Raw genomic sequence first — 21217 nt, 5'->3', positions numbered from 1 at the left:
TTTAACTTAGGTAGGCAGAGTTCTGTGTTAACTGAGTCCTCCTTACAGATTTTACATAGAACTCAGACAGGGCCCAGGTAGTGCGGAGACACTCTTGCCCCTATTAGCAGTTATCAGTAAGCTTTTAACAGCTTACAAAATTATCACGGCGTGTTCAGCCTTAACAAGTACGCTTCATATCTGTATTGTGACTAAGATTATGTAGTTCCTGGACAAAATTTCTCTGCTTTAGGAAGACCTATCCTTGTGTAACAGCTGTTCTCAGTGAAAACGGAAGTGGCTCTTAAAAGAGCCTTTGGGAGGAAGCTAATGCCCCCAAGCCAGTCAAGGACAGTTTATGCCCTCTCCCCGCGGATGCGGCGAGCAAGCTGGATGTCCTTGGGCATGATAGTGACGCGCTTGGCGTGGATGGCACACAGGTTGGTGTCTTCGAAGAGCCCCACCAGATAGGCCTCGCACGCCTCCTGCAGCGCCATCACTGCCGAGCTCTGGAAACGCAGGTCGGTCTTGAAGTCCTGCGCGATCTCGCGTACCAGCCGCTGGAAAGGCAGCTTGCGGATCAGCAGCTCCGTGGACTTCTGGTAACGGCGAATCTCGCGCAGAGCTACCGTGCCGGGCCGGTAGCGGTGCGGCTTCTTCACGCCGCCAGTGGCCGGAGCGCTCTTGCGAGCCGCCTTGGTGGCGAGCTGTTTGCGCGGCGCCTTGCCGCCGGTGGACTTGCGAGCCGTCTGCTTTGTACGAGCCATAGCCTGAAGAGTTGTGTCGCGGAAGAAGCAACTGAACAACTGGTTCCAGGACGAGACTTTATACAGATGATCCGATCCTGATTGGCCAGACTTTGCTGGAGTAACCTGATTGGTTAAAAACCTATTTTCATTTGGATCTTACCAACCCTGAAAAGGCTTTGTTTTCTGTCCTTCTTAAACTTGTGTTTTGTATTTTTGCAGGAAGAATTATGGCTGCATTGTATCTTGTCTGAGTTTTTGGTTTTCGACTGAAATATTGATTTCACCAGTAAAAAAGGAATTTGGTCCAGAATTTTTGTAAGTCAGGGACTAAGTTCTAAAAGAAATTCATTTTCACTGGGATCTTTTTCCCTTTTCAGATAATATGGGGGGAAATTACAGCAAAGTAATGTATTTTATCTCTAAAAAATTAGTATCTCTAAAAAATTAGTTCCACTTCATAACTGAATCAAGATCTGCATTTAATGTTTGTATCAAGATCTAAAATAAAGTTTCAAAATAGACTGGCACACTGGTCCTATGAAGACAGAACTTTAGATTTGCCCAGCGTGGTGTAGGGAAGGTGGGGCGGGGGGTTGCTGTGTGCTTGAATGGTCATCTAACTTAATTTTGATTCAAATGGTTGGACTTAAAAATGTGAACTGCGTACTGACTAGAAGGCCTGGAGTGATGCTAGGTTTACACTGATCAAGTGATTAGGTGTTGTTTTGTAAACAGAGGTAGCCCTGAAAAAAACATTTGAGAAGTTTTAACTATTGGACCACTGGGTTCTAATGATAAAGACCCAGAATCAAAATTGGTTTAATGCTGGAACAAAACAATCGTCAGAAATGTGTTTCTTGGTTCGCAGTGTCATGGTTTTACAATGGAGTAAACTGAGAATTGGTCTTTCTTTGCCAGAGTTAGATGAATTGATGCTTTTGAACTGTGGTGTTGGAGGGACTCTTGGGAGTCCCTTGGACTGCAAGATCCAACCAGTCCATTCTAGAGATCAGCCCTGGGTGTTCTGTGGAAGGAATGATGCTGAAGCTGAAACTCCAGTACTTTGGACACCTCATGTGAAGAGTTGACTCATTGGAAAAGACTCTGATGCTGGGTGGGATTGGGGGCAGGAGAAGGGGACAACAGAGGATGAGATGGCTGGATGGCATCACCGACTCGATGGACGTGAGTTTGAGTGAACTCCGGGAGATGGTGATGGACAGGGAGGCCTGGCGTGCTGCCATTCATGGGGTCGCAAAGAATCGGACACGACTGAGTGACTGAACTGAACTGAATGCATGTTCAGTCAATAGGGGGCTACGCAGTACTGTAACCTTAGCCAGGCATGACAGGTTTCAAGAGTGCTCAGTTCTTCCACAGAAGTTATGGGTGGCTCTGAAAAGAGCCTTTGTTCTTAGAAGTTGGAGTATGAATTCAGACCTTATTTGCCTTTAGCTTTGTGATGGCTCTCAGTCTTCTTGGGCAGCAGCACCGCCTGGATGTTGGGCAGGACACCACCCTGAGCGATGGTGACTTTGCCCAGCAGCTTGTTGAGCTCCTCGTCGTTGCGGATGGCCAGCTGCAGGTGACGCGGGATGATGCGCGTCTTCTTGTTGTCCCGGGCCGCGTTGCCCGCCAGCTCTAAGATCTCGGCTGTCAGGTATTCCAGCACCGCCGCCAGGTACACCGGGGCCCCGGCCCCGACCCGCTCAGCGTAGTTACCCTTGCGGAGCAGGCGGTGCACTCGGCCTACGGGGAACTGGAGCCCGGCCCGCGAGGAGCGGGTCTTGGCCTTGGCGCGAGCTTTGCCGCCTTGTTTGCCACGTCCAGACATAGTGCAGTACTCAGAAGCTACACCAGAAATAACTAAAGCAAAGGAGCTCACAATTTATAGCCACAGTGCGCGCGAAAAAGCAGCGGTTCCATTGGCCAAAGTTGCCTTACTATTTTAAACCAGACAAACACAATTCCTTACAATGCGTGCTCTTATTGGACAATGTTGGCATAAACGCCATCACTAGTATTCACCAATCAGATAGAGAAGTTTACTGACTCATTTGCATATGGAGTTGTGACTATAAAAAGGACTCTGTCCTCCCTTTATTTCTCGGAGAGTTTGTAGTTTCTGTCAGCATGCCTGAGCCAGCTAAGTCCGCTCCGGCCCCGAAGAAGGGCTCCAAGAAGGCAGTGACCAAGGCGCAGAAGAAGGACGGCAAGAAGCGCAAGCGCAGCCGCAAGGAGAGCTACTCCGTGTACGTGTACAAGGTGCTGAAGCAAGTCCACCCGGACACCGGCATCTCGTCCAAGGCCATGGGCATCATGAACTCCTTCGTCAACGACATCTTCGAGCGCATCGCGGGCGAGGCGTCGCGCCTGGCGCATTACAACAAGCGTTCGACCATCACATCCAGGGAGATCCAGACCGCCGTTCGCCTGCTGTTGCCCGGGGAGCTGGCCAAGCACGCCGTGTCCGAGGGCACCAAGGCTGTCACCAAGTACACCAGCTCCAAGTGAGCCGGCTCGCAGCCCTACAAAACCCAAAGGCTCTTTTCAGAGCCACCTACACTTTCAGAGAAATAGCTGGTGCACTTGCTTGTAGTCTAATTTCACTCAGATTACGCGGCTGGTTTGACGGTGGAAAACGGGGTAAATTTTTTTAAAGCTCTCCGCAAGCAGTCTTGGATAAGCTAGGCAGTGTATTTTTGCCTGGAAAATTCCATGGACAGAGGAGCCTGGCAGGCTACGGGGCCTCAGTCGATCATGGCTCTGCAACTGAGCGCAAAACTTGCCATACAAATTTAGTATGGGTTATTTGGCGCCCACTGAAATGGATTTTCAGTTTTGCCCTTAGCTATGGCATCTCACTCCAGTACTCTTGCCTAGAAAATCTCATGGACGGAGGAGCCTGGAAGGCTGCAGTTCATGGGGTCGCTGAGGGTCGGACATGACTGAGCGACTTCACTTCCGCTTTTCACTTTCATGCATTGGAGAAGGAAATGGCAACGCACTCCAGTGTTCTTGCCTGGAGAATCCCAGGGACGGGGGAGCCTGGTGGGCTGCCGTCTGTGGGGTCGCACAGAGTCGGACACGACTGAAGTGACTTAGCAGCAGCAGCACAGCAACCGAAATTTCTTTTTTTCAAAGCGAGTAACGCCCCCCGCCTCTGATTGGGCAGCAGTACTATTTGAAAAGCCCGCCGTGGGTTGCAATTGGCCTGATACTCTGCCAACAGTTTTGCGCGTTTTGTAGAGATTTTCTCGAAAGTAAATTACTACCTTTATCTTGGGGAATGCACAAGGCTCGGAAGCCTAGAGCCATAAATACTGAAAATTAACGGTTCTGTGTTCTGCAGTCGGATCCTGGGCGAAATTGCCTGTTTCTATTTCCCATCCTCTACAGAATAGGTACTGCAACATTAGCCCTGTACGAAGACCTTAGGGTGAGTTGGAATGATTTATGCCATAGTGCTATGGGAATATTAAAGGTCCGGGACGGTATTTAAAGAGAAAATGTTGAACAAGAAACCCAGCTGCTTGGGAAAGCCGCGTTCTTCCAGTGTTTAATCAGGATGCAACGGAAGGGAGACATCCAGGACTCATTTGGCCGGGGAAACAGTTTTCTGGTAGTGTCTTGAGTTCACAATTAAAAATCCCGCGAAAGAAATCAGAGAACTCAGTGTTAAAGAGAAGAGCATATTTATTTAACGCATGGGCTAGTTAGTATTATTAGGGAATGGAATTTCTCAAGGCATGATCGAAAGTCCTTCAATTCCCCATTCCTCTGCATCTTTCAGTACTGCCTAAATTTTCAGTTGGAATCATTAACATCTTCCGCTACCCTGGCATCCCCTTTCACCAACAAATGATTGCTTTTGTAATTCTTTTTTTTTTTCTCCCCATTAACAGCAAAATAAGCCCCTACACTCATATCCCCACTTAAGACTGCAACATTTAGTGTCTTTCCCTTTGTTACTTCCCTTAAAGTTGGGGATATGGACCTATTTCAGATGCACAGTTTTGTCCCTGTCACAGGCAACAAGCTTCCTGGAAGTTATGCCAACATGTCAATGAGTCCTGCAGAATATACAGGGTTTGTCATTCACTCCTCTTTTTCCAGTACCTGCGCCCCTGTCATTAGGTCTTGGAAGCTGGCAAGAGCAGTCCCCTAATTTCATCCTGAACACATCGACTTTCTATTCATCACCTCTATTATTTGCTTTTTCTGAGATTTTTTTCCTTCCACTGTTAAAAGATCTGAGGGATAATTACCGTCAGTGGGTGATATAAGTATTGCCCTCTTCTGCCACCTTGTGGCAAGGAAACAGAAGGACAGGTCAAAGGCCTTGGGTTTTCCAGATCCAATTGAAATGCTTCAACTTTTTACTGACAGTAAATTGGAATAAGTAAAGTGATAATTTCTGTCTCTGTTTAATCACTGGATATAAGTTAGCGTCCCCAGAAATCACTTGTGGGCATGAGAGAGAGGGAGAGAGATATTGTTTTGTGGTCTGGTCAGAGCTGTCCAAATAAAAAGAAGTCAAAAATCAAACATTCTGCACCCTAAAATAAATAAAACAAAAGGGTCATGGACACACTAGTTCTGGTCCTCAAACGATAAATATTTGAATATTTTCTATAAATCTAAACAGCTGACAAAATCCTGATTTTTGCTGGGAGGGAGCATGAATTTTACACTTTGAGAAGATGCTCAATCTATGGTTACAGTATCCAAGAACAGTCTTAAAATTTATTCTTAAATAGAACCCAGAAGAAAATAGTGAATTGTTTCATCTTTCTTGACAAATGTTTTCCTTTGGATTAATCACATGTGCCTCTGGTGATCTGTGAGATTAGAAAACTTGCTACTGAGGATAGTACTTTAAGAACCACCTCGATGGAAATTGTATTTGCCATGGGCATCAGTGTAAGCAGATTGAAAATGAAATGAGATTTCACCTGGCACCTGAAGTGCATATAGTGATTCTATACAGTTATAGGACTTTAATGTGGAAAAAAATACAGTTGATAAAAGGGCTTTAATGACAGGATTTCTAAAGACTCCGTTGCCATGTTGACAAAGAAGTTGCCTTTATATTTTATTATTAGTTAATTAATTAATTTGGCTGTACCAGGTCTTAGCTGAGGCCCCCAGTATCTTCGATCTTTGTTGCAGCATGTGGGATCTAGCCCCTTAATCAGGGATGGAAGCCTGGCGCTCTGTTTTGGGAGCATGTTGACTTAGTCACTGGACCACCAAGGAATTCACTTTAGAACCAAGTGAAAATCAGATATGACCCTTTGGCCTTCCATTCCAGACATTTATGTAGATAGATATTAGGTATTCTCATGTTTGGTTATAGATTGTTGCATAGAAATAGACTTAATCAATGGTATTATAAAGAAAAGCCTTTCATGTAGATACTTTGTCAACCCTTTTGAATAAGCATTGTGTTATTTAAATAAAAACTTCATAATATGACTTGTTCTCAGGCTCTGGGTAAATAAAAACTATTCATCCAAAGAAAAAAAGGGAGGTTAGGGGAACGGGAGATATGCATATCAAATTCAAGATAGAGTTACCCTAAGAAAAGGGATGTTAGGGCTGGGGGTGCAGCTGAAGGGTACTTCAATTTTATGTGTTGTTGTTTTCCATAAATATAAAAGAAATTTGTAGTGAATATATATCATAATGTTAAACAGTAGATGGATTTTGTGTGGTCATTTTTGTACCCTTGTAATTTTTTTAAAGGTGAAAAATAACAATGAATAGTGTTGTTTGGTGTATTTGAAATTGTAGCTTTTCATGTACTTAACAAACAAGCGGTGCCTAAGATGTGACAGGCCATGGTCTAGATACTACAGCAATTACAGGGGGACAAAATACTTAATGAATAAAATAAAATATAATTTTATACTACATAGTGATGTGTTAAGAAGGAAAACAGAGCCGCGGGGAGAGATTTTTGAGAATTGTAATTTTAAATAAATTCCAACTCCCTTTAACCAAATTTCTGAAACTAAAATTAGCTATATATGGTTTTATTTAATTCTAAGTTCTTGTTTACAATACGATAGTAGGTAAAGATGGGTTAACACTAATTCTCTGCTCTCTGAGATACGGCACCTGACATTAAAGCCTTTCTGATTTGTGACTTATTTTCGTCTCAAAATTTTCTTGGAATAAAAATATACTCCCGGATTACCCGTTTTCATTAGGTATAGAAAGACGGGCAACAGGGTTGCTAAGACTGCTGCTACTGCTGCTAAGTCGCTTCAGTCTTGTCCGACTCTGTGCGACCCCAGACGGCAGCCCACCGGGCTCCCCCGTCCCTGGGATTCTCCAGGCAAGAACCCTGGAGTGGGTTGCCATTTCCTTCTCCAGAGCATGAAAGTGAAAAGTGAAAGTTAACTCTCTCAGTCGTGTCCGACTCTAGCGCCCCATGGACTGCAGCTTACCAGGCTCCTCCGCCCATGGGATTGACAGTCCTTCATTTCCTCGAACCAACGCACCCCCCTCGCGAAAAATACAAAACAGCTAGCAGAGGATGGTTTCGATCCATCGACCTCTGGGTTATGGGCCCAGCACGCTTCCGCTGCGCCACTCTGCTCAACGCGACACAAAACGTTCAAAGTAATTCCTTTATTACACCTTACGTAAAGGGCTGTTTTTAGAAACTGGGGAAATTCTTCTTTCAAGGCCCATTCATTGATGTTACTCATGCTACAAACAAAAGAATGAATCCAAAACATTGATTTTATATATTCTGAAGGCAGATAATTGGATGTTTCTGTTAGGAAAACAACCGGTCGCCAACCAGTCTGCCCCTTTCACCTAGCAGAAGTGATTGCGGATCTTGCAGTTACAAAATATATGAGTAGGTCAAAATTCGAAAATAGAACATTTCCGAACTCAAAACCAGAGCATTTTCAAAATTAGAATGATAAGAAAAAACAGAAACAGTTTGCATTGGCCGGGAATCGAACCCGGGCCTCCCGCGTGGCAGGCGAGAATTCTACCACTGAACCACCAATGCTTGTATCACTGGGCTTTGCTCATTTTCTAAATGGCTTTTTTTTTTTTTTTAACTCGCTACATCGAAATTATATGTTAGGTTTAGTTTTTTGGTTTTACTGAATAGAACCTTGTAATGTTCCCTCTTCCCTTCTTTTTAGGAAACCCTCCTTTCCACTGCAAGTTAAGAGCGTCCTTCTGCGACACCGGAGGCTGGTCTGGGTGTGAGTGACCTAGTCCTGGGCGTGCCCCAGCGGAGGGTGGCCCCCGTCCCACCTTGAGAGGTGGGGGAAACTGTGTGTGTGTATGGAGGAGCTCCATGTCCGGGAGGGTTCTGGAAGATAGGGAAAGAGGAGAAAAGGGGGACGAGGGCAGGAAGGAAGGAGAAAATGGGGACGAAGGGGAGATCCAGGAGGAAGAGAATCTGAGAAGAGGAAGGGAAGCATGTCAGAGCAAAAGGAGGAAGATGGAGAGGAATGAGAGGGAAAGGGGAGAGAAAGGAGCCTAGTGCTGTTCCCTTCTGGTCACCCCAAAGGAGAGGCAGTGGGGGTTTTAGGAATTCTGTGGATTTACCTTAGGCTCCGGTTGCTATGGTAATGAAAATGGCACTAGAAACTCCTTCCAGTCAAATAGAGAATAAAAGTCAAATTAAAGAGTGATAGTGTGTGCAGCTCAGTCATCTGACTCTTTGCGACCCCATGAACTGTATAGCCCACCAGGCTCCTTTGATTTTCCAGGCAAGAATACTGGAGTGGGTTGCCATTTCCTTCTCCAGGGGATCTTCCCAACTCAGGGATCGAACATGCATCTCTTGCTTTACCATCCACCTGGGAAGCCTACTTAAAGTTTAATTTTCCCCCAAAATATACAATCTTGACTCTCATACAAGTGTAAAAGTGAACCCCTTTGGAAAGATTTTACCTCTTTAATGAGATAACTGGTGAGGTGTTACTACCAATTAAAAGGAGAATTCAAAGAGTGGACGCCATTTATAGATCAGGAATATTGAAAGTAAAGTCTAAATAAAGTCCAAACTGACTTTTATACTGCTGAGGATTGGTGAGGAAGGTGGACTGGGGAGGGAAAAAAATGTCCCCTCAGAAGATAGAATTAATTTGCATGTCTATGGACAGCAACTGGACCATAAAAAAAGGCTGAGCCAGGAAGAATTGCTGCTTTCAAATTGTGATGCTGGAGAAGACTCTTGAGAGTCCGTTGGACTGGAAGTATATAAAAACAGTCAATCCTAAAGGAAATCAACCCTGACTACTCAGTAGAAGGACCGATGCTAAAACTGATGCTCCAGTACTTGGGCCACCTGATGCAAAGGGCCAACTCATTGAAGAAGACCCTGATGCTGGGAAAGAGTAAAGGCAAAAGGAGAAGGGGGCGGCAGAAGAAGAGATAGATAGCATGACGGGATCAATGGACATGAAATTGAGCTAACTCCAGGAAACAGTGGAAGACAGAAGAGCCTGGCGTGCAGCAGTCCATGGGGTTGCATACAGACACTACTTAGCCACTGAACAAGACAGGAATTATTTTTTATTGCTGCCAGTTATCAAAAATTTACAGAATTGTAAAATACCTCTCATTGAATCAGAATCAGATGACACTAAAGGGTGTGCTATAATTTTCCTTTGAGGCATACATTTCCTTGACAGTTCCTTCCTGTTTTAGGAAAATTCTGTGAACTCAGCACAAACAAAAGGACTAAACTCACAAGTTAAACTCTTTAAGAAGCTCTCCATTGCTCAAAGCCATGGGTGCTGGTCTGCTGTTTCTGACTGCTGCTGCTGCTAAGTCGCTTCAGTCGTGTCTGAGTCTGTGCAACGCCAGAGACGGCAGCCCACCAAGCTCCCCCGTCCCTGGGATTCTCCAGGCAAGAACACTGGAGTGGGTTGCCATTTCCTTCTCCAATGCATCAAAGTGAAAAGTGAAAGTTAACTCTCTCAGTTGTGTCCGACTCTTAGCAACCTCATGGACTGCAGCCCACCAGGCTCCTCCATCCATGGGATTTTCCAGGCAAGAGTACTGGAGTGGGGTGCCATTGCCTTCTCCTATCTCCCCTAAAAGTCTAGGGTGGGAGATTCTTACCATGTGGTACACACATTCCTGTAAGAACTGATGAAAGATCTGTATAAACTCCTTAAAATCCTGTACACATACACACACTGGAATTCAGTCTGGGGCTTAGGATGACAGTCCCTGATTTGTCCGTCTGTTCCTGGAAGAACCCCTTCCAAGGCCTGAAAGGGAACTCTTGTATGATGCTCTGAAATGAATTATCGGAGGAGGCACAGGTGCTGACAAAGCAAGAGACTATTGGGAAGGGCTCTTGCGGTGGAGAGCAGGAGGGTAAGGGAATCCAGGAGAGCTGCTCTGCCAATCTCTGGTTTATGGTGATGGGATTAGTTTCTGGGTTGTCTCTGTCCAATTGTTGTGGAATCTGGAGACACACCTCGAAGGACACGCAAGACAGTGGAGTACAGTTTATTATGCCAGCAGGTCCAGGGGGAATCAGTTCCCAGCAAGGACCCTGTTTCTGAGAGGCCCAGTTTTATGCCCCCCATTACGTTTGTGACTGGTTACATGTTAGCAACCTCTTTGTTGTATATGATTTTGGTGCTAGGAGAACAAAGAATTAAGGTTAAAGGGAGGGGGGACAATGATTATACATCAAGGGGGGATATCTCCATGGTTAATCTATCAGGGGCATCCTGACCTCAACTACAATCTCCGTTTGTCATCTGTAGGGAAGGAAGTCTCCAGGAGACCTGGTTTTCACTAGCAACAGTTTCCTCACTCTTGGGCAGGGTTCAAGCCCAGTTCACATCCTGTCTTTAAGATGGGTGACAGGCTTCAAGATGGAGTCTCTCCTGCTTTCCTCACACTGGCCCCAACACAGTCATTCTGACTCAGGGTACTTCCTTGTGGCTCACGCATTGCTCAGCCAAGATGGACGCCAGCAAGAAAGATTCTGGGAGGTGGTGGGACACATGGCATCTCCTTTGACCTTTCTGAATACCTCTGGTTGGTGGTGGCTTGTTAATTCTGTATAAGGCAGTCCTGACCTCCTGTTGTAAAATAATTCCTGCAAACGGTTGCTATGGTGCCTGCAGGGTGGTCAGTTTCAGTCAGTGTATCCTCTCATAGTTTCCAAGTGTCTTTTAACCTGGAAGGTGGTCTTAAGTGCCATCCTCTCCATACTTCTCATTTTTTCATTCCTGCCCCTACCTTCTTCAGAAGCTGCAGCCTCTCCTTTAAAAAGGCCTCACTCTGGGGGTTCAGCTTAGATTAGGGGTGGGGATGGCTGGGAGCTAATGTATAACTAGGTGTAGATCAGCCTATATTCCTTAAAATCATGCCAAAGGCCACACATGCCTGCCTTACACCCGTATCCACATATTGTATGATTAGGCCGCCCAAGATGGCTGTTCCTTTCCTCTTTGTACCTACTTCCCCTGCTCCACCAGTGCCTGCTTCACCTACACCCTACTCACAGAACTGACTTTCCCTCTTAATCATAGATACTAATCAGTAAGTGCCTATGTACTTGCCCTAGCTCTGTCTACTCTGTTGTTTATCAAAAGGATGGTGAGGGCGGTGCTCCTCAGCTGTTTTCCCTGGCAACAGATAAGCCAACCTGATGTCATTTCCTCCTATATCTGGGTAAACTGGTAATCTCCCTTGTCCCCTGAGAATGAAGGATACTTTCATGTCCTGCCCTCTGTCTGCCACACACCATGGGATGTTGCTCCAGGACCCTACTTCAGATATGTAAGTATCTCTACCTTTCTAAATTCTTGGCTTAGACACCCCTGTAATAAAAAGAACAGATTAACAGGAGAAAAACAAAGAGTAGTTTGACAACATGTATACCTCCTGTGTACATGGGAAATACTCAGGAAAACTGAGTAACTCTGAAATGACTCAAAGCTACCACTTCAAATACCTTCACCAGCTGAAGATGAAAGAAAGGTGTTGTGGGAGGGAGGCTAGTTATGGGAGGTTTTCCAGCACACACAGTTCAGTTCAGTTGCTCGGTCATGTCTGACTCTTCGCAACCCCATGGACTGCTACACACTATGCCTCTCTGTCCATCACCATCTCCTGGAGTTTGCTCAAACTCAGGTCCATTGAGTCGGTGATGCCATCCAATCATCTCATCCTCTGTTGTGCCCTTCTCCTTCTGCCTTCAGTCTTTCCCAGCATCAGGGTCTTTTCCTATGAGTCAGTTCTTCACATCAGGTGGACAAAGTATTGAAGTTTCAGCTTCAGCATTAGTCCTTCCAAAGAATATTCAGGACTGATTTCCTTTAGAATTGAGGAGAGGCACAGTCGTTAGCAAAAGAAAAGAAAGTGTTATCTTGGACCAGGACACACCCTATTGGGGGTGGGGGAGGGGAAGAGAACAGCAAGGGGTCTTTATCATGCAGATTTTCTCTAGAAAAGGGGAGGGACAGAGAGGACCCAAGAGACAAGATCATCTCATTAGTGCTGACCAGAAAATTCCAAGCTGGTTTAATAAGATTCCTGGGGAAAGTTGAAGCAGCAGTTAATTCAGAAATTACAGTCTAGGTTTAGTATCATGGATTTTAGCATGAGTGACACTATTTTGAGCCTGTAGGGACAATAGTACAAGGACAAAAGTAGGGATAGCACTCTGACCATTAGCTCTGCAAATGTCTCGGGTGTTAGGCTATCAAAAAACAAAAAATCTAAACTTTGTAATGTGCAACAAAATTCATATTTCATGACAAGAGAAGAAAAATTTAATCATAAAAAATTTTCTCCACCCTTTGGCCTCCCGTCTTCCCTCCACTGTGCATTGTGTACCTGTGTTACACATCACCAAGCCTGCTCAACAATAAAAAGCAACATTCTCCCAGCACCAAGACAACTCAGTCCTGTTCTGTGTGTGGGTCAGAAAAGAATTTCCAGATATGAGGCAGAATGAGAGGAGAATAAAGTTTATTAGAGTGGGAGACACTGTCAGAACACTGGGGAAGCTCAAGGGAGAACTCACGTTGAACAGGGAGGGATCTTTGTCCACTTTTATACCCAGGGTACAAGGAGTAGGATACGGATCTTGTGGGTCATTTGCTGATTGGATGAGGCACGTATACTGGGTGGAGGTGGAATAAGGTAAAAACCTCCCCATAGGGTAGGAGGGGAGACAAGTTATACTGCTTAGGAGGACCTGAAATCTGTTAATAGTTACAACATGGGGAAGGGAAGGATGATAAAGGTCTGGTTTTTCTGTTCCTGCATTCCAAGACCCTCTTTGGTTTTATCTGCTCTTTCATCCTTGGGTCACCACAGACTCTTTAAAAGATAACACTCTTTTTAAATCTTGTAAGAGGCCATGACTCAAGGGTTATTGCAAGGGATGACATGGGGAAATTTTTAGGGTGACAAAACCTTTATATGGTGGTGGAATCGAACTCTAAGCCTTCTCTGGGCTGAGAAATCTAGGTTTGTCTTTGGCGAGTAGGAATCCTCCTGCCCTTCCTGTTTGCATGGGAGAGGAGAGAATTTTTCTGTCTGCTTCTTCTCCATTGCCTTCAGCTCAAAATAATCCTTATGCCAGCATGGTGTATTTTGGGGAAAGCATTCTCTGAACCTCTTCCTAGGGAAATATCAAGAGCCAAGAAAAGAACCATATAATTTTGATAAGAAAGAAAAAGTTGGTCTTGATTGATAGTAAGGTTTCTTATAAATCTGTAGTAATTAAACCAATAGAGGAATTAAACATAAAGAGCACGGACAAGTTAACACGTATCTATTAATAAGAAGTTGATGTCTGAACGGAAGTGAAAGAAGTGGATGTCAGTACCAGGCTCCACCAGCAGGATGTTACCAAGTAGAGCGTGGGTAGCGAGACAAGGAAGGATGATTGGTCCAAGGATGGATGTGAGAGGGTCGGGGAACTGAGTCAGGCGGGCAGCCAATCAGAAGCACCAGGAGAGACTTAGCAGTGTCACATGGGTCGGAGAACAAATAGGAACAAAACTGAGGCTGAACCAGAGCCAGCGTGGTGGACAAAGGCTTGTCGCACAGCGAGGATGGAAGGAACCCTTTCGCCCCCAACCTGCTCCCAGCACGCACTGACCTGTCACTCAAAGCAAAACCTCGTGCTCTGACTGTTGCAGCAACGACTCTCTGGGCTTTTAAGTTCTTTAGAATGACTGTTGGCTCGTCAAAGCAACGTTCTTCTGAAGGTGGATTTGAAGAGGCAGGAGAGGGACAGAGCCACATCAGGAAAGTTCAGTTCAGTTCAGTCGCTCAGTCGTGTCCGACTCTTTTCGACCCCATGAATTGCAGCACGCCAGGCCTCCCTGTCCATCACCAACTCCCGGAATTCACTCAAACTCAAGTCCATCGAGTCGGTGATGCCTTCCAGCCATCTCATCCTCTGTCATCCCCTTCTCCTCCTGCCCCCAATCCCTCCCAGCATCAGAGTCTTTTCCAATGAGTCAACTCTTCACATGAGAGGGCCAAAGTACTGGAGTTTCAGCTTCAGCATCATTCCTTCCAAAGAACACCCAGAACTGATCTCCTTTAGGATGGACTGGTTGGATCTCGTAGTCCAAGGGACTCTCAAGAGTCTTCTCCAATACCACAGTTCAAAAGCATCAATTCTTCGGAGCTCAGCTTTCTTCACAGTCCAACTCTCACATCCATACATGACCACTGGAAAAATCTTAGCCTTGACTAGACGGACCTTTGTTGGCAAAGTAAGGTCTCTGCTTTTGAATATGCTATCTAGGTTGGTCATAACTTTCCTTCCAAGGAGTAAGCGTCTTTTAATTTCATGGCTGCAGTCATCATCTGCAGTGATTTTGGAGCCCCAAAAAATAAATTCTGACACTGTTTCCACTGTTTCCCCATCTGTTTCCCATGAAGTGATGGGACCAGGTGCCATGATCTTTGTTTTCTGAATGTTGAGCTTTAAGCCAACTTTTTCACTCTCCTCTCTCATTTTCATCAAGAGGCTTTTTAGTTCCTCTTCACTTTCTGCCATAAGGGTGGTGTCATCTGCATATCTGAGTTTATTGGTATTTCTCCAGGCAATCTTGATTCCAGTTTGTGCTTCTTCCAGCCCAGCGTTTCTCATGATGTATTCTGCATAGAAGTTAAATAAGCAGGGTGACAATATACAGCCTTGACATACTCCTTTTCCTATTTAGAACCAGTCTGTTGTTCCATGTCCAGTTCTAAGGCAGGTCAGGTGGTCTGGTATTCCATCTCTTGAAGAATTTTCCACAATTTATTGTGATCCACACAGTCAAAGGCTTTGGCATAGTCAATAAAGCAGAAATAGATGTTTTTTGGAACTCTCTTTTTCGATGATCCAGTGGATGTTGGCAATTTGATCTCTGGTTTCTCTGCCTTTTCTAAAACCAACTTGAACATCAGGAAATTTGCGGTTCACATATTGCTGAAGCCTGGCTTGGAGAATTTTGAGCATTAGTTTACTAGCGTGTGAGATGAGTGCAATTGTGCAGTAGTTTGAGCGTTCTTTGGCATTGCCTTTCTTTGGGATTGGAATGAAAACGGACCTTTTCCAGTCCTGTGGCCACTGCCGAGTTTTCCAAATTTGCTGGCATATTGAGTGCAGCACTTTCAAAGCATCATCTTTCAGGATTTGAAATAGCTCAACTGGAATAATTCTATCACCTCCACTAGCTTTGTTCATAGTGATGCTTTCTAAGGCCCACTTGACTTCACATTCCAGGATGTCTGGCTCTAGGTCAGTGATCACACCATTGTGATTATCTTGGTCATGAAGATATTTTTTATACAGTTCTTCTGTGTATTCTTGCCATCTCTTCTTAATATCTTCTGCTTCTGTTAGGTCCATACCATTTCTGCCCATTATTGAGCCCATCTTTGCAGGAAATGTTCCCTTGGTATCTCTAATTTTCTTGAAGAGATCTCTAGTCTTTCCCATTCTGTTGTTTTTCCTCTATCTTTGCATTGATCACTGAGGAAGGCTTATCTCTTATTGCTATTCTTTGGAACTCTGCATTCAGATGCTTATGTCTTTCCTTTTCTCCTTTGCTTTTCACTTCTCTTCTTTTCACAGCTATTTGTAAGGCCTCCAGACAGCCATTTTGCTTTAGAGTATGGGAATTCTGTGGGGTGAGCATGAGGGTGGCCTTTGGATCTCACCTGCAGTTTTGGGTCCCTATGCTAGGGACTATGCTAGTCCTCTAGCTACAAGCCGGTCAGAGAAAAGAGTAATGCCACTTTGGACTATTCCTCAGTGGCACCTGAGAACAAATTTCTCAGAAAGAAAGCTCACTAAGGGATGGATTAAATCTAGCCTAACGTCCTTCATTTACAGGAGGAGATATTGAGACCTGGAGAAGGGAATTGATCCAATGGCAATGGGTATTTCTTTTTAGCAGGTAATGTATATTGAAGGGTTTTGAAAGCATCATGAAAATTCACAAAATCAGACCATCTGTTGAGATCATTTCCGTTACATGCCACTACTTACTTCCCTGAGTACCTGTAAAAGAACCTCCAAGGCCAGGATTCTTGTCCCAATGTTTTAGTTGAGGGAGTGGAGAGATTAGGGTTAGCCCCTCATCACTCAGATGATAATGAATGAAATCAGGAATTGAATATAGGAATATCTATACCTTATAAATATAAAATATATAATTACCACTCAACTTTATGGAAATCCAGGGTGTCTGAAGCCTGATACCAGGTACCGAGGAGTGAGAAAATTAATGATGAAGGAAAAAAAAGTCCCAAATTTCAAGTAACTTTAAGTGTTAGGAAAAAGAGACACCTGGGAAGTTCTGCTTAAGAATGCAATGCAGTAATTTATGATAGTTCAAAGGACGGTGGGATACCCTCATGTGAGCAAGGGTAGACTCTTCACAGAGGAGGTGAGATCAATCTGAGGGACACTGAAGAACTTTCCTATATGAAAGTGTGTTTGTAAGGATTCTGTTTGTCTTTGAAGTCAATAGAATCTGAGTGTGTATTCTGTTTTGAATCAGAGAGCCCCCAACAGCATCCTCTTTGATGATTATATCAGTGCAGCTTCTTCTGCACAGGGTTTTACATTTCATACATTGGTAAATTTAAAACTTTTAGAAGAAGAATTTTTTATTGCTTGCATTTTCTTTCTCATGCAGTTAAATGTACTTGTTTCTTAGAAAACATAGTTTGAGAACATGGATCATATACTTTCTTTGCTCTTTTGTACCTTTCCTTTTTTTTTTTTGTGGGGGGGGGAGATGTGTTAATTTTTTTGTGTAACATATTGGATGCAGAAAAATGTCTTTTAAAAAGATAAAAGTACTCCCCTCCAAATGACTGGAAATTCACCTCCCAGGTGATCAATTCACCTGCTCCGTGTTTGGAATTGATACTGTGCCATAACTACTTCCTGGATATCGATTTGGTTTGAGCTTGTCTTTTTTTGTGTTCGCTTTTGACATTTGACAATGTCTTTTAACTTTTCAAAAGACAATTTTTTTTTCTCCTTAAAATTTAAATTTAGATTACAAATATAATCTTCAACTGACAGTTCATTGTCAGACTTTGAGGCTTTGGACCCTGGCTCCTGGATGAATTACTCAGAAAGGAGGAGAGAAGATGACTTGCTCAGAAGCAGGGCAGAGCCATGATCCTGCAGGAGCCTGCCCACAGCCAGCAGTAGCAGCGCACCTCGGTAGAATTCCTCACAACACATTCGGCAGAGTACTTCTCAGCTGCCTGTTGAGCCCTTTTGACAAAAAAAAAACCCTGAATTTCCATTCACCTGGATCAAGACTGCGGAAAAGGTCCCAGAAAAGACCTCAAACAGTGAGGTTGAGTTTACTTTTCCTCTTTCAACAAGCCAGACTACTAAGAACTGTGGTGCTAGAGAAGACTCTTGAGAGTCCCTTGGACTGCAAGGAGATCAAATCAGTCTATCCTAAAGGAAATCAACCCTGAATTTTACTGGAAGCACTGATGCTGAAGCTGAAGCTCCAATACTTTAGCCACCTGACGCAAGCAGGCAACTCACTGGAAAAGACCCTGAGTCAGGGAAAGGTTGAGGGCAAGAGGAGAAGGGGAAAACAGAGGATGAGATGGTTGGATGGCATCGACTCAATTGGCATGAGTCTGGGTAAACTCCAGGAGTTGGTGATGGACAGGGAGGCCTCGCATGCTGCGGTTCATGGGGTCCCAAAGAATCGGACACAACTGAGTGACTGAACTGAACTGAACTGAAATGTGAATCCTAGAACTGGTCAGTGATTTGTATGTTTAATTAAAAACAGTTGGTTTATACTGGCTTCTTAGCTCGAATTCCCTATCTGTGGTGATCAGGATGTCCTCCTACCTCCAAATGTGGGGAGTGTACCTTTCACATGAGAGATTTGTGCTCTGTTTTCCAGGGCATAGAGGACGGTCAGAGTTTCCTTCTTGCATCTGCTGCTTCTCAAGCAACTTCAACTCAAAATAATGCCATTGTGATATTTTAGGAGGTGGCCCACCCTGAGCCCCAGTACTAGCAAGACCTCTTTATTCATTTTAACCATTAGCACAGCAGTCCTTAAAGTGCGGTCCCTGATCTGCACAACCTGAGAATTAATTAGAAATGCAATTCCTGGCCCCTCCCTCCAGACTTCCTACTTGAGAAACTCTGGGAGTGTAGGTGGGTTGACTCCCAGGGATCTTGGATTTTAAAAGCCCTCCATCTTTTAAAAGACCACCATCAAGGTGGTCTTGATGCAGGTTGAAGTTTTAAGATCCACCATGTTGTGTCAGAAAATTACACTGAGGCAGAAATGTACCTTGTTGGTACATTTTAAATACCGGTATTCAAAGGAAACATGCTAATTGTATTTTTTAGTTATTGAACTTTCTGTTTTTGTATTTAGTAGAAGAAGTAATTAGAAAAAGAAGCAGTTAAAATTACTACAGTGCAACTATTCATCAGTTCAGTTCAGTCACTCAGTTATGTCTGACTGTGACCCCATGGACCCAGCACGCCAGCTATTCATTAAATCAGCCAAAAACTGACTCACAGTGTGCAAATATTTTTCTCAGCACTTTGATGAGCTCTGAAGGCCATGTGGAAGAAGAATAAATTATAATCCATGTTACCTAAGGGAGCTAACATAATAAGCTTTCCTTCTTGAACAAAGGAAGTGCATTAAACAAGCAATGAATATTGTTATATACTCTGCTAGTTTTATGAATTAGATTCTAATTGCTTCAGGGCTTAAAAGGAGACAGATAACATAGATGGTAATTGAATCATGAAAAAAAATTCCAATAAAGAGTGTGTGATTCAGATAAATAAATAAATACAAATAAATAAATACAAATTTATTTGGTAGATGAAATAGGATAAGATACTTCAATTTAGGATAAATGGAAAGTATAGACATGAGAAGAGATCCAGGTAAAATTGTGGAAGAAAAATCATTGTGCAAGCCAAATATTGTTTTAATGTGGGAATAGTGTTAAAATTTAAACTATTATCATTAACTTTATATCTATAAGGGACGGGGGCTTTGTATGGCTTTATGGACTTCTGTTGTATCCCCTGTAATTAATAAAATATTTGTGATGTGTAAGCACATTTGAATGTGTATAAAAATGTTATGTTTCCTAAGCTTTTATTTTAGACTCACAGAAGTTTAAGACTCTTTACCAAGTATACAAACCAGTGCTATAAAGCCTGAGACTTTAAATATTTCAAGCTTATAATATTTTAGAGGATCATAATGTACCAGTTCTCAGGACTTGTGCAATGACTATAGGTAGACAGGAGGAAATAAATGCAGTTTTTTGTCAGTGACATTTTATTTGAAGAAGGTCATCATATCAGTTCTAAGAGTAGACTAAAGCAACTTGGATGGATTAAATTAAATTAAATTAATTATTATTAAGTTAAATAATTTATTAAATTATTAAAATAAATAAACTTCAAGTTTTAACAAGGCCTATTATTTGGGTATTCCTATTTCTTGATTAAGAAAATCTTTGCAATCAGACTCTTAAATGCGCCCTTTACATCTTTGTTCCTAAGTGTGTATATAAGGGGGTTCAACATGGGTGTGATGATTCCATAGAAAAGGGATACCATCTTTCCCCGATCCTTGGAGGCAGGGGATGGTGGTTGCAGGTACATATAGATAGCAGTGCCATAAAAAAGTGACACCACTATCAAATGGGAGCCACATGTTCCAAATGCCTTTCGCCGACCTTCCACTGATTGTATTTTCAACACTGCTTGGACAATAAAAGCATATGATATCAGAATGAGTGTCACAGGTATTAGAAGGAATAGCACACTGATAAAGAATAGTTCAGCTTCATTTGCTGTTGTGTCTACACATGACAACCTGAGCAGAGCAGGAACTTCACAGAAGAAGTGATCCACTTCTTTGTGGCCACAGAGTGGCATCTGCAGGGTCAAGGTGGACTGCAATACTGAGTTGCTAAAGCCACTAACCCAGGATATAGCTGCCAGCTGGAGGCAGAGCCTTTGGTGCATGATGATGGAGTAGTGGAGAGGCCGACAAATAGCTGCAAACCTATCAAAGGACATGACAGCCAGGAGGAGACATTCAGTGGAACCCAAAGCCAGGGAAATGAAAAGTTGTGCCACACAGCTGCCATAACTAATCACCTTCCTGATGCTGCGTATGTTTACCAGCATTTGTGGAACTATACTTGTGGTGTAGCAAAGGTCCAAGAGTGAGAGATTGGTAAGAAAAAAATACATGGGGGTATGGAGCTTGGAATCCAGATGGGACACAATAATTATTGCTAGATTGCCCAGGATGGTCAAGATATAGGAAATCAGGAACACCACAAAGAGTGGAAGCTCCAGCCATGGTCGATCTGAGAAACCTAAGAGGATGAACTCTTGGGGGGGGACACTGTCATTGATCCTATTCATGTTAAATGGTCAGCCCTTGGTTCTCTGGAATATAAAAAGTAAGTTAACAAGCACATTTATTTACTGTCAGTTTTAAGCATTTTGCTAACAATTTGTATAAACTTACAGACTGATGATATTAATAATGTGAAAATATATTGACAAAAATATACATATTTATCTTTCTAAGTATTTCAAGAGTTTCTATTCTTATTTAAATATATTAGTAAAATAAATTTCAAAAAATTTAAAGTAACATGTTTCTATATTCATAGAATTTATTTTATATAAAATATCAAAATTTGATCTTTTGTTATTCTGTAAATTCATTGTTCTCACTTCTTTCTACCCTGGGTACCATCTATTAGATATATATAGACACAGTTCCTGCCATTTGAAATCATTCTGTGAGAGTGTGCTAAATCACTTCAGTCATGTCCAACTCTTTGCGACCTTATGGATTGTAGCCTGCCAGGCTCCTCTGTCCTTGGGATTGTCCAGGCAAGAATACTGGAGTGGGTTCCCATCCCCTCCTCCAGGGGATCTTCCCAATCTAGGGCTCAAACCC

At 43.3% G+C, this 21217-nt stretch overlaps 4 protein-coding genes, 2 long non-coding RNA genes and 2 other non-coding genes across 8 annotated transcripts; 3 read left to right on the top strand and 5 right to left on the bottom strand.

The window, feature by feature from the left end:
• Positions 1–274: 274 nt before the first annotated feature.
• Positions 275–1249, bottom strand: LOC147347378 (histone H3.1). The gene has a single exon (XM_086369835.1). The coding sequence runs from the start codon at positions 744–746 to the stop codon at positions 336–338; it is 411 nt and encodes a 136-aa protein (XP_086225961.1). The 5' UTR covers positions 747–1249; the 3' UTR covers positions 275–335.
• Positions 1250–1953: 704 nt separating this feature from the next.
• LOC147347377 (histone H2A type 1) lies at positions 1954–2613 on the bottom strand. Its single transcript, XM_086369839.1, has one exon. The coding sequence runs from the start codon at positions 2560–2562 to the stop codon at positions 2170–2172; it is 393 nt and encodes a 130-aa protein (XP_086225965.1). The 5' UTR covers positions 2563–2613; the 3' UTR covers positions 1954–2169.
• Positions 2614–2834: 221 nt separating this feature from the next.
• LOC147347376 (histone H2B type 1-C/E/F/G/I) lies at positions 2835–3320 on the top strand. Its single transcript, XM_086369853.1, has one exon. The coding sequence runs from the start codon at positions 2862–2864 to the stop codon at positions 3240–3242; it is 381 nt and encodes a 126-aa protein (XP_086225979.1). The 5' UTR covers positions 2835–2861; the 3' UTR covers positions 3243–3320.
• Positions 3321–3966: 646 nt separating this feature from the next.
• LOC147347373 (uncharacterized) lies at positions 3967–8398 on the top strand. The gene is made up of 2 exons (XR_015152279.1): positions 3967–4167; positions 7901–8398. It is a non-coding gene; the product is annotated as an uncharacterized LOC147347373 (long non-coding RNA).
• On the bottom strand, positions 7264–7335 carry TRNAM-CAU (transfer RNA methionine (anticodon CAU)). The gene has a single exon. It is a non-coding gene; the product is annotated as a tRNA-Met (tRNA).
• TRNAG-GCC (transfer RNA glycine (anticodon GCC)) lies at positions 7691–7761 on the bottom strand. Its single transcript has one exon. It is a non-coding gene; the product is annotated as a tRNA-Gly (tRNA).
• Positions 8399–11413: 3015 nt separating the features above from the next.
• LOC147347372 (uncharacterized) lies at positions 11414–19344 on the top strand. Its single transcript, XR_015152277.1, has 3 exons — positions 11414–11519; positions 16093–16156; positions 17269–19344. It is a non-coding gene; the product is annotated as an uncharacterized LOC147347372 (long non-coding RNA).
• A 381-nt stretch (positions 19345–19725) lies between these two features.
• On the bottom strand, positions 19726–20739 carry LOC147347371 (olfactory receptor 2B2-like). The gene has a single exon (XM_086369826.1). The coding sequence runs from the start codon at positions 20668–20670 to the stop codon at positions 19726–19728; it is 945 nt and encodes a 314-aa protein (XP_086225952.1). The 5' UTR covers positions 20671–20739.
• Between the last annotated feature and the right edge of the window lie 478 nt (positions 20740–21217).

The sequence above is a fragment of the Bos grunniens genome, chromosome 23 (genome assembly GCF_055505025.1).
Source record: "Bos grunniens cultivar Pamir isolate PY7600 chromosome 23, Bosgru_T2T1.0, whole genome shotgun sequence".
NCBI classification, from domain to species: domain Eukaryota; kingdom Metazoa; phylum Chordata; class Mammalia; order Artiodactyla; family Bovidae; genus Bos; species Bos grunniens.
Note: the sequence above shows the minus strand (reverse complement) of the source record. Positions and strands in the feature narration are given on the sequence as shown.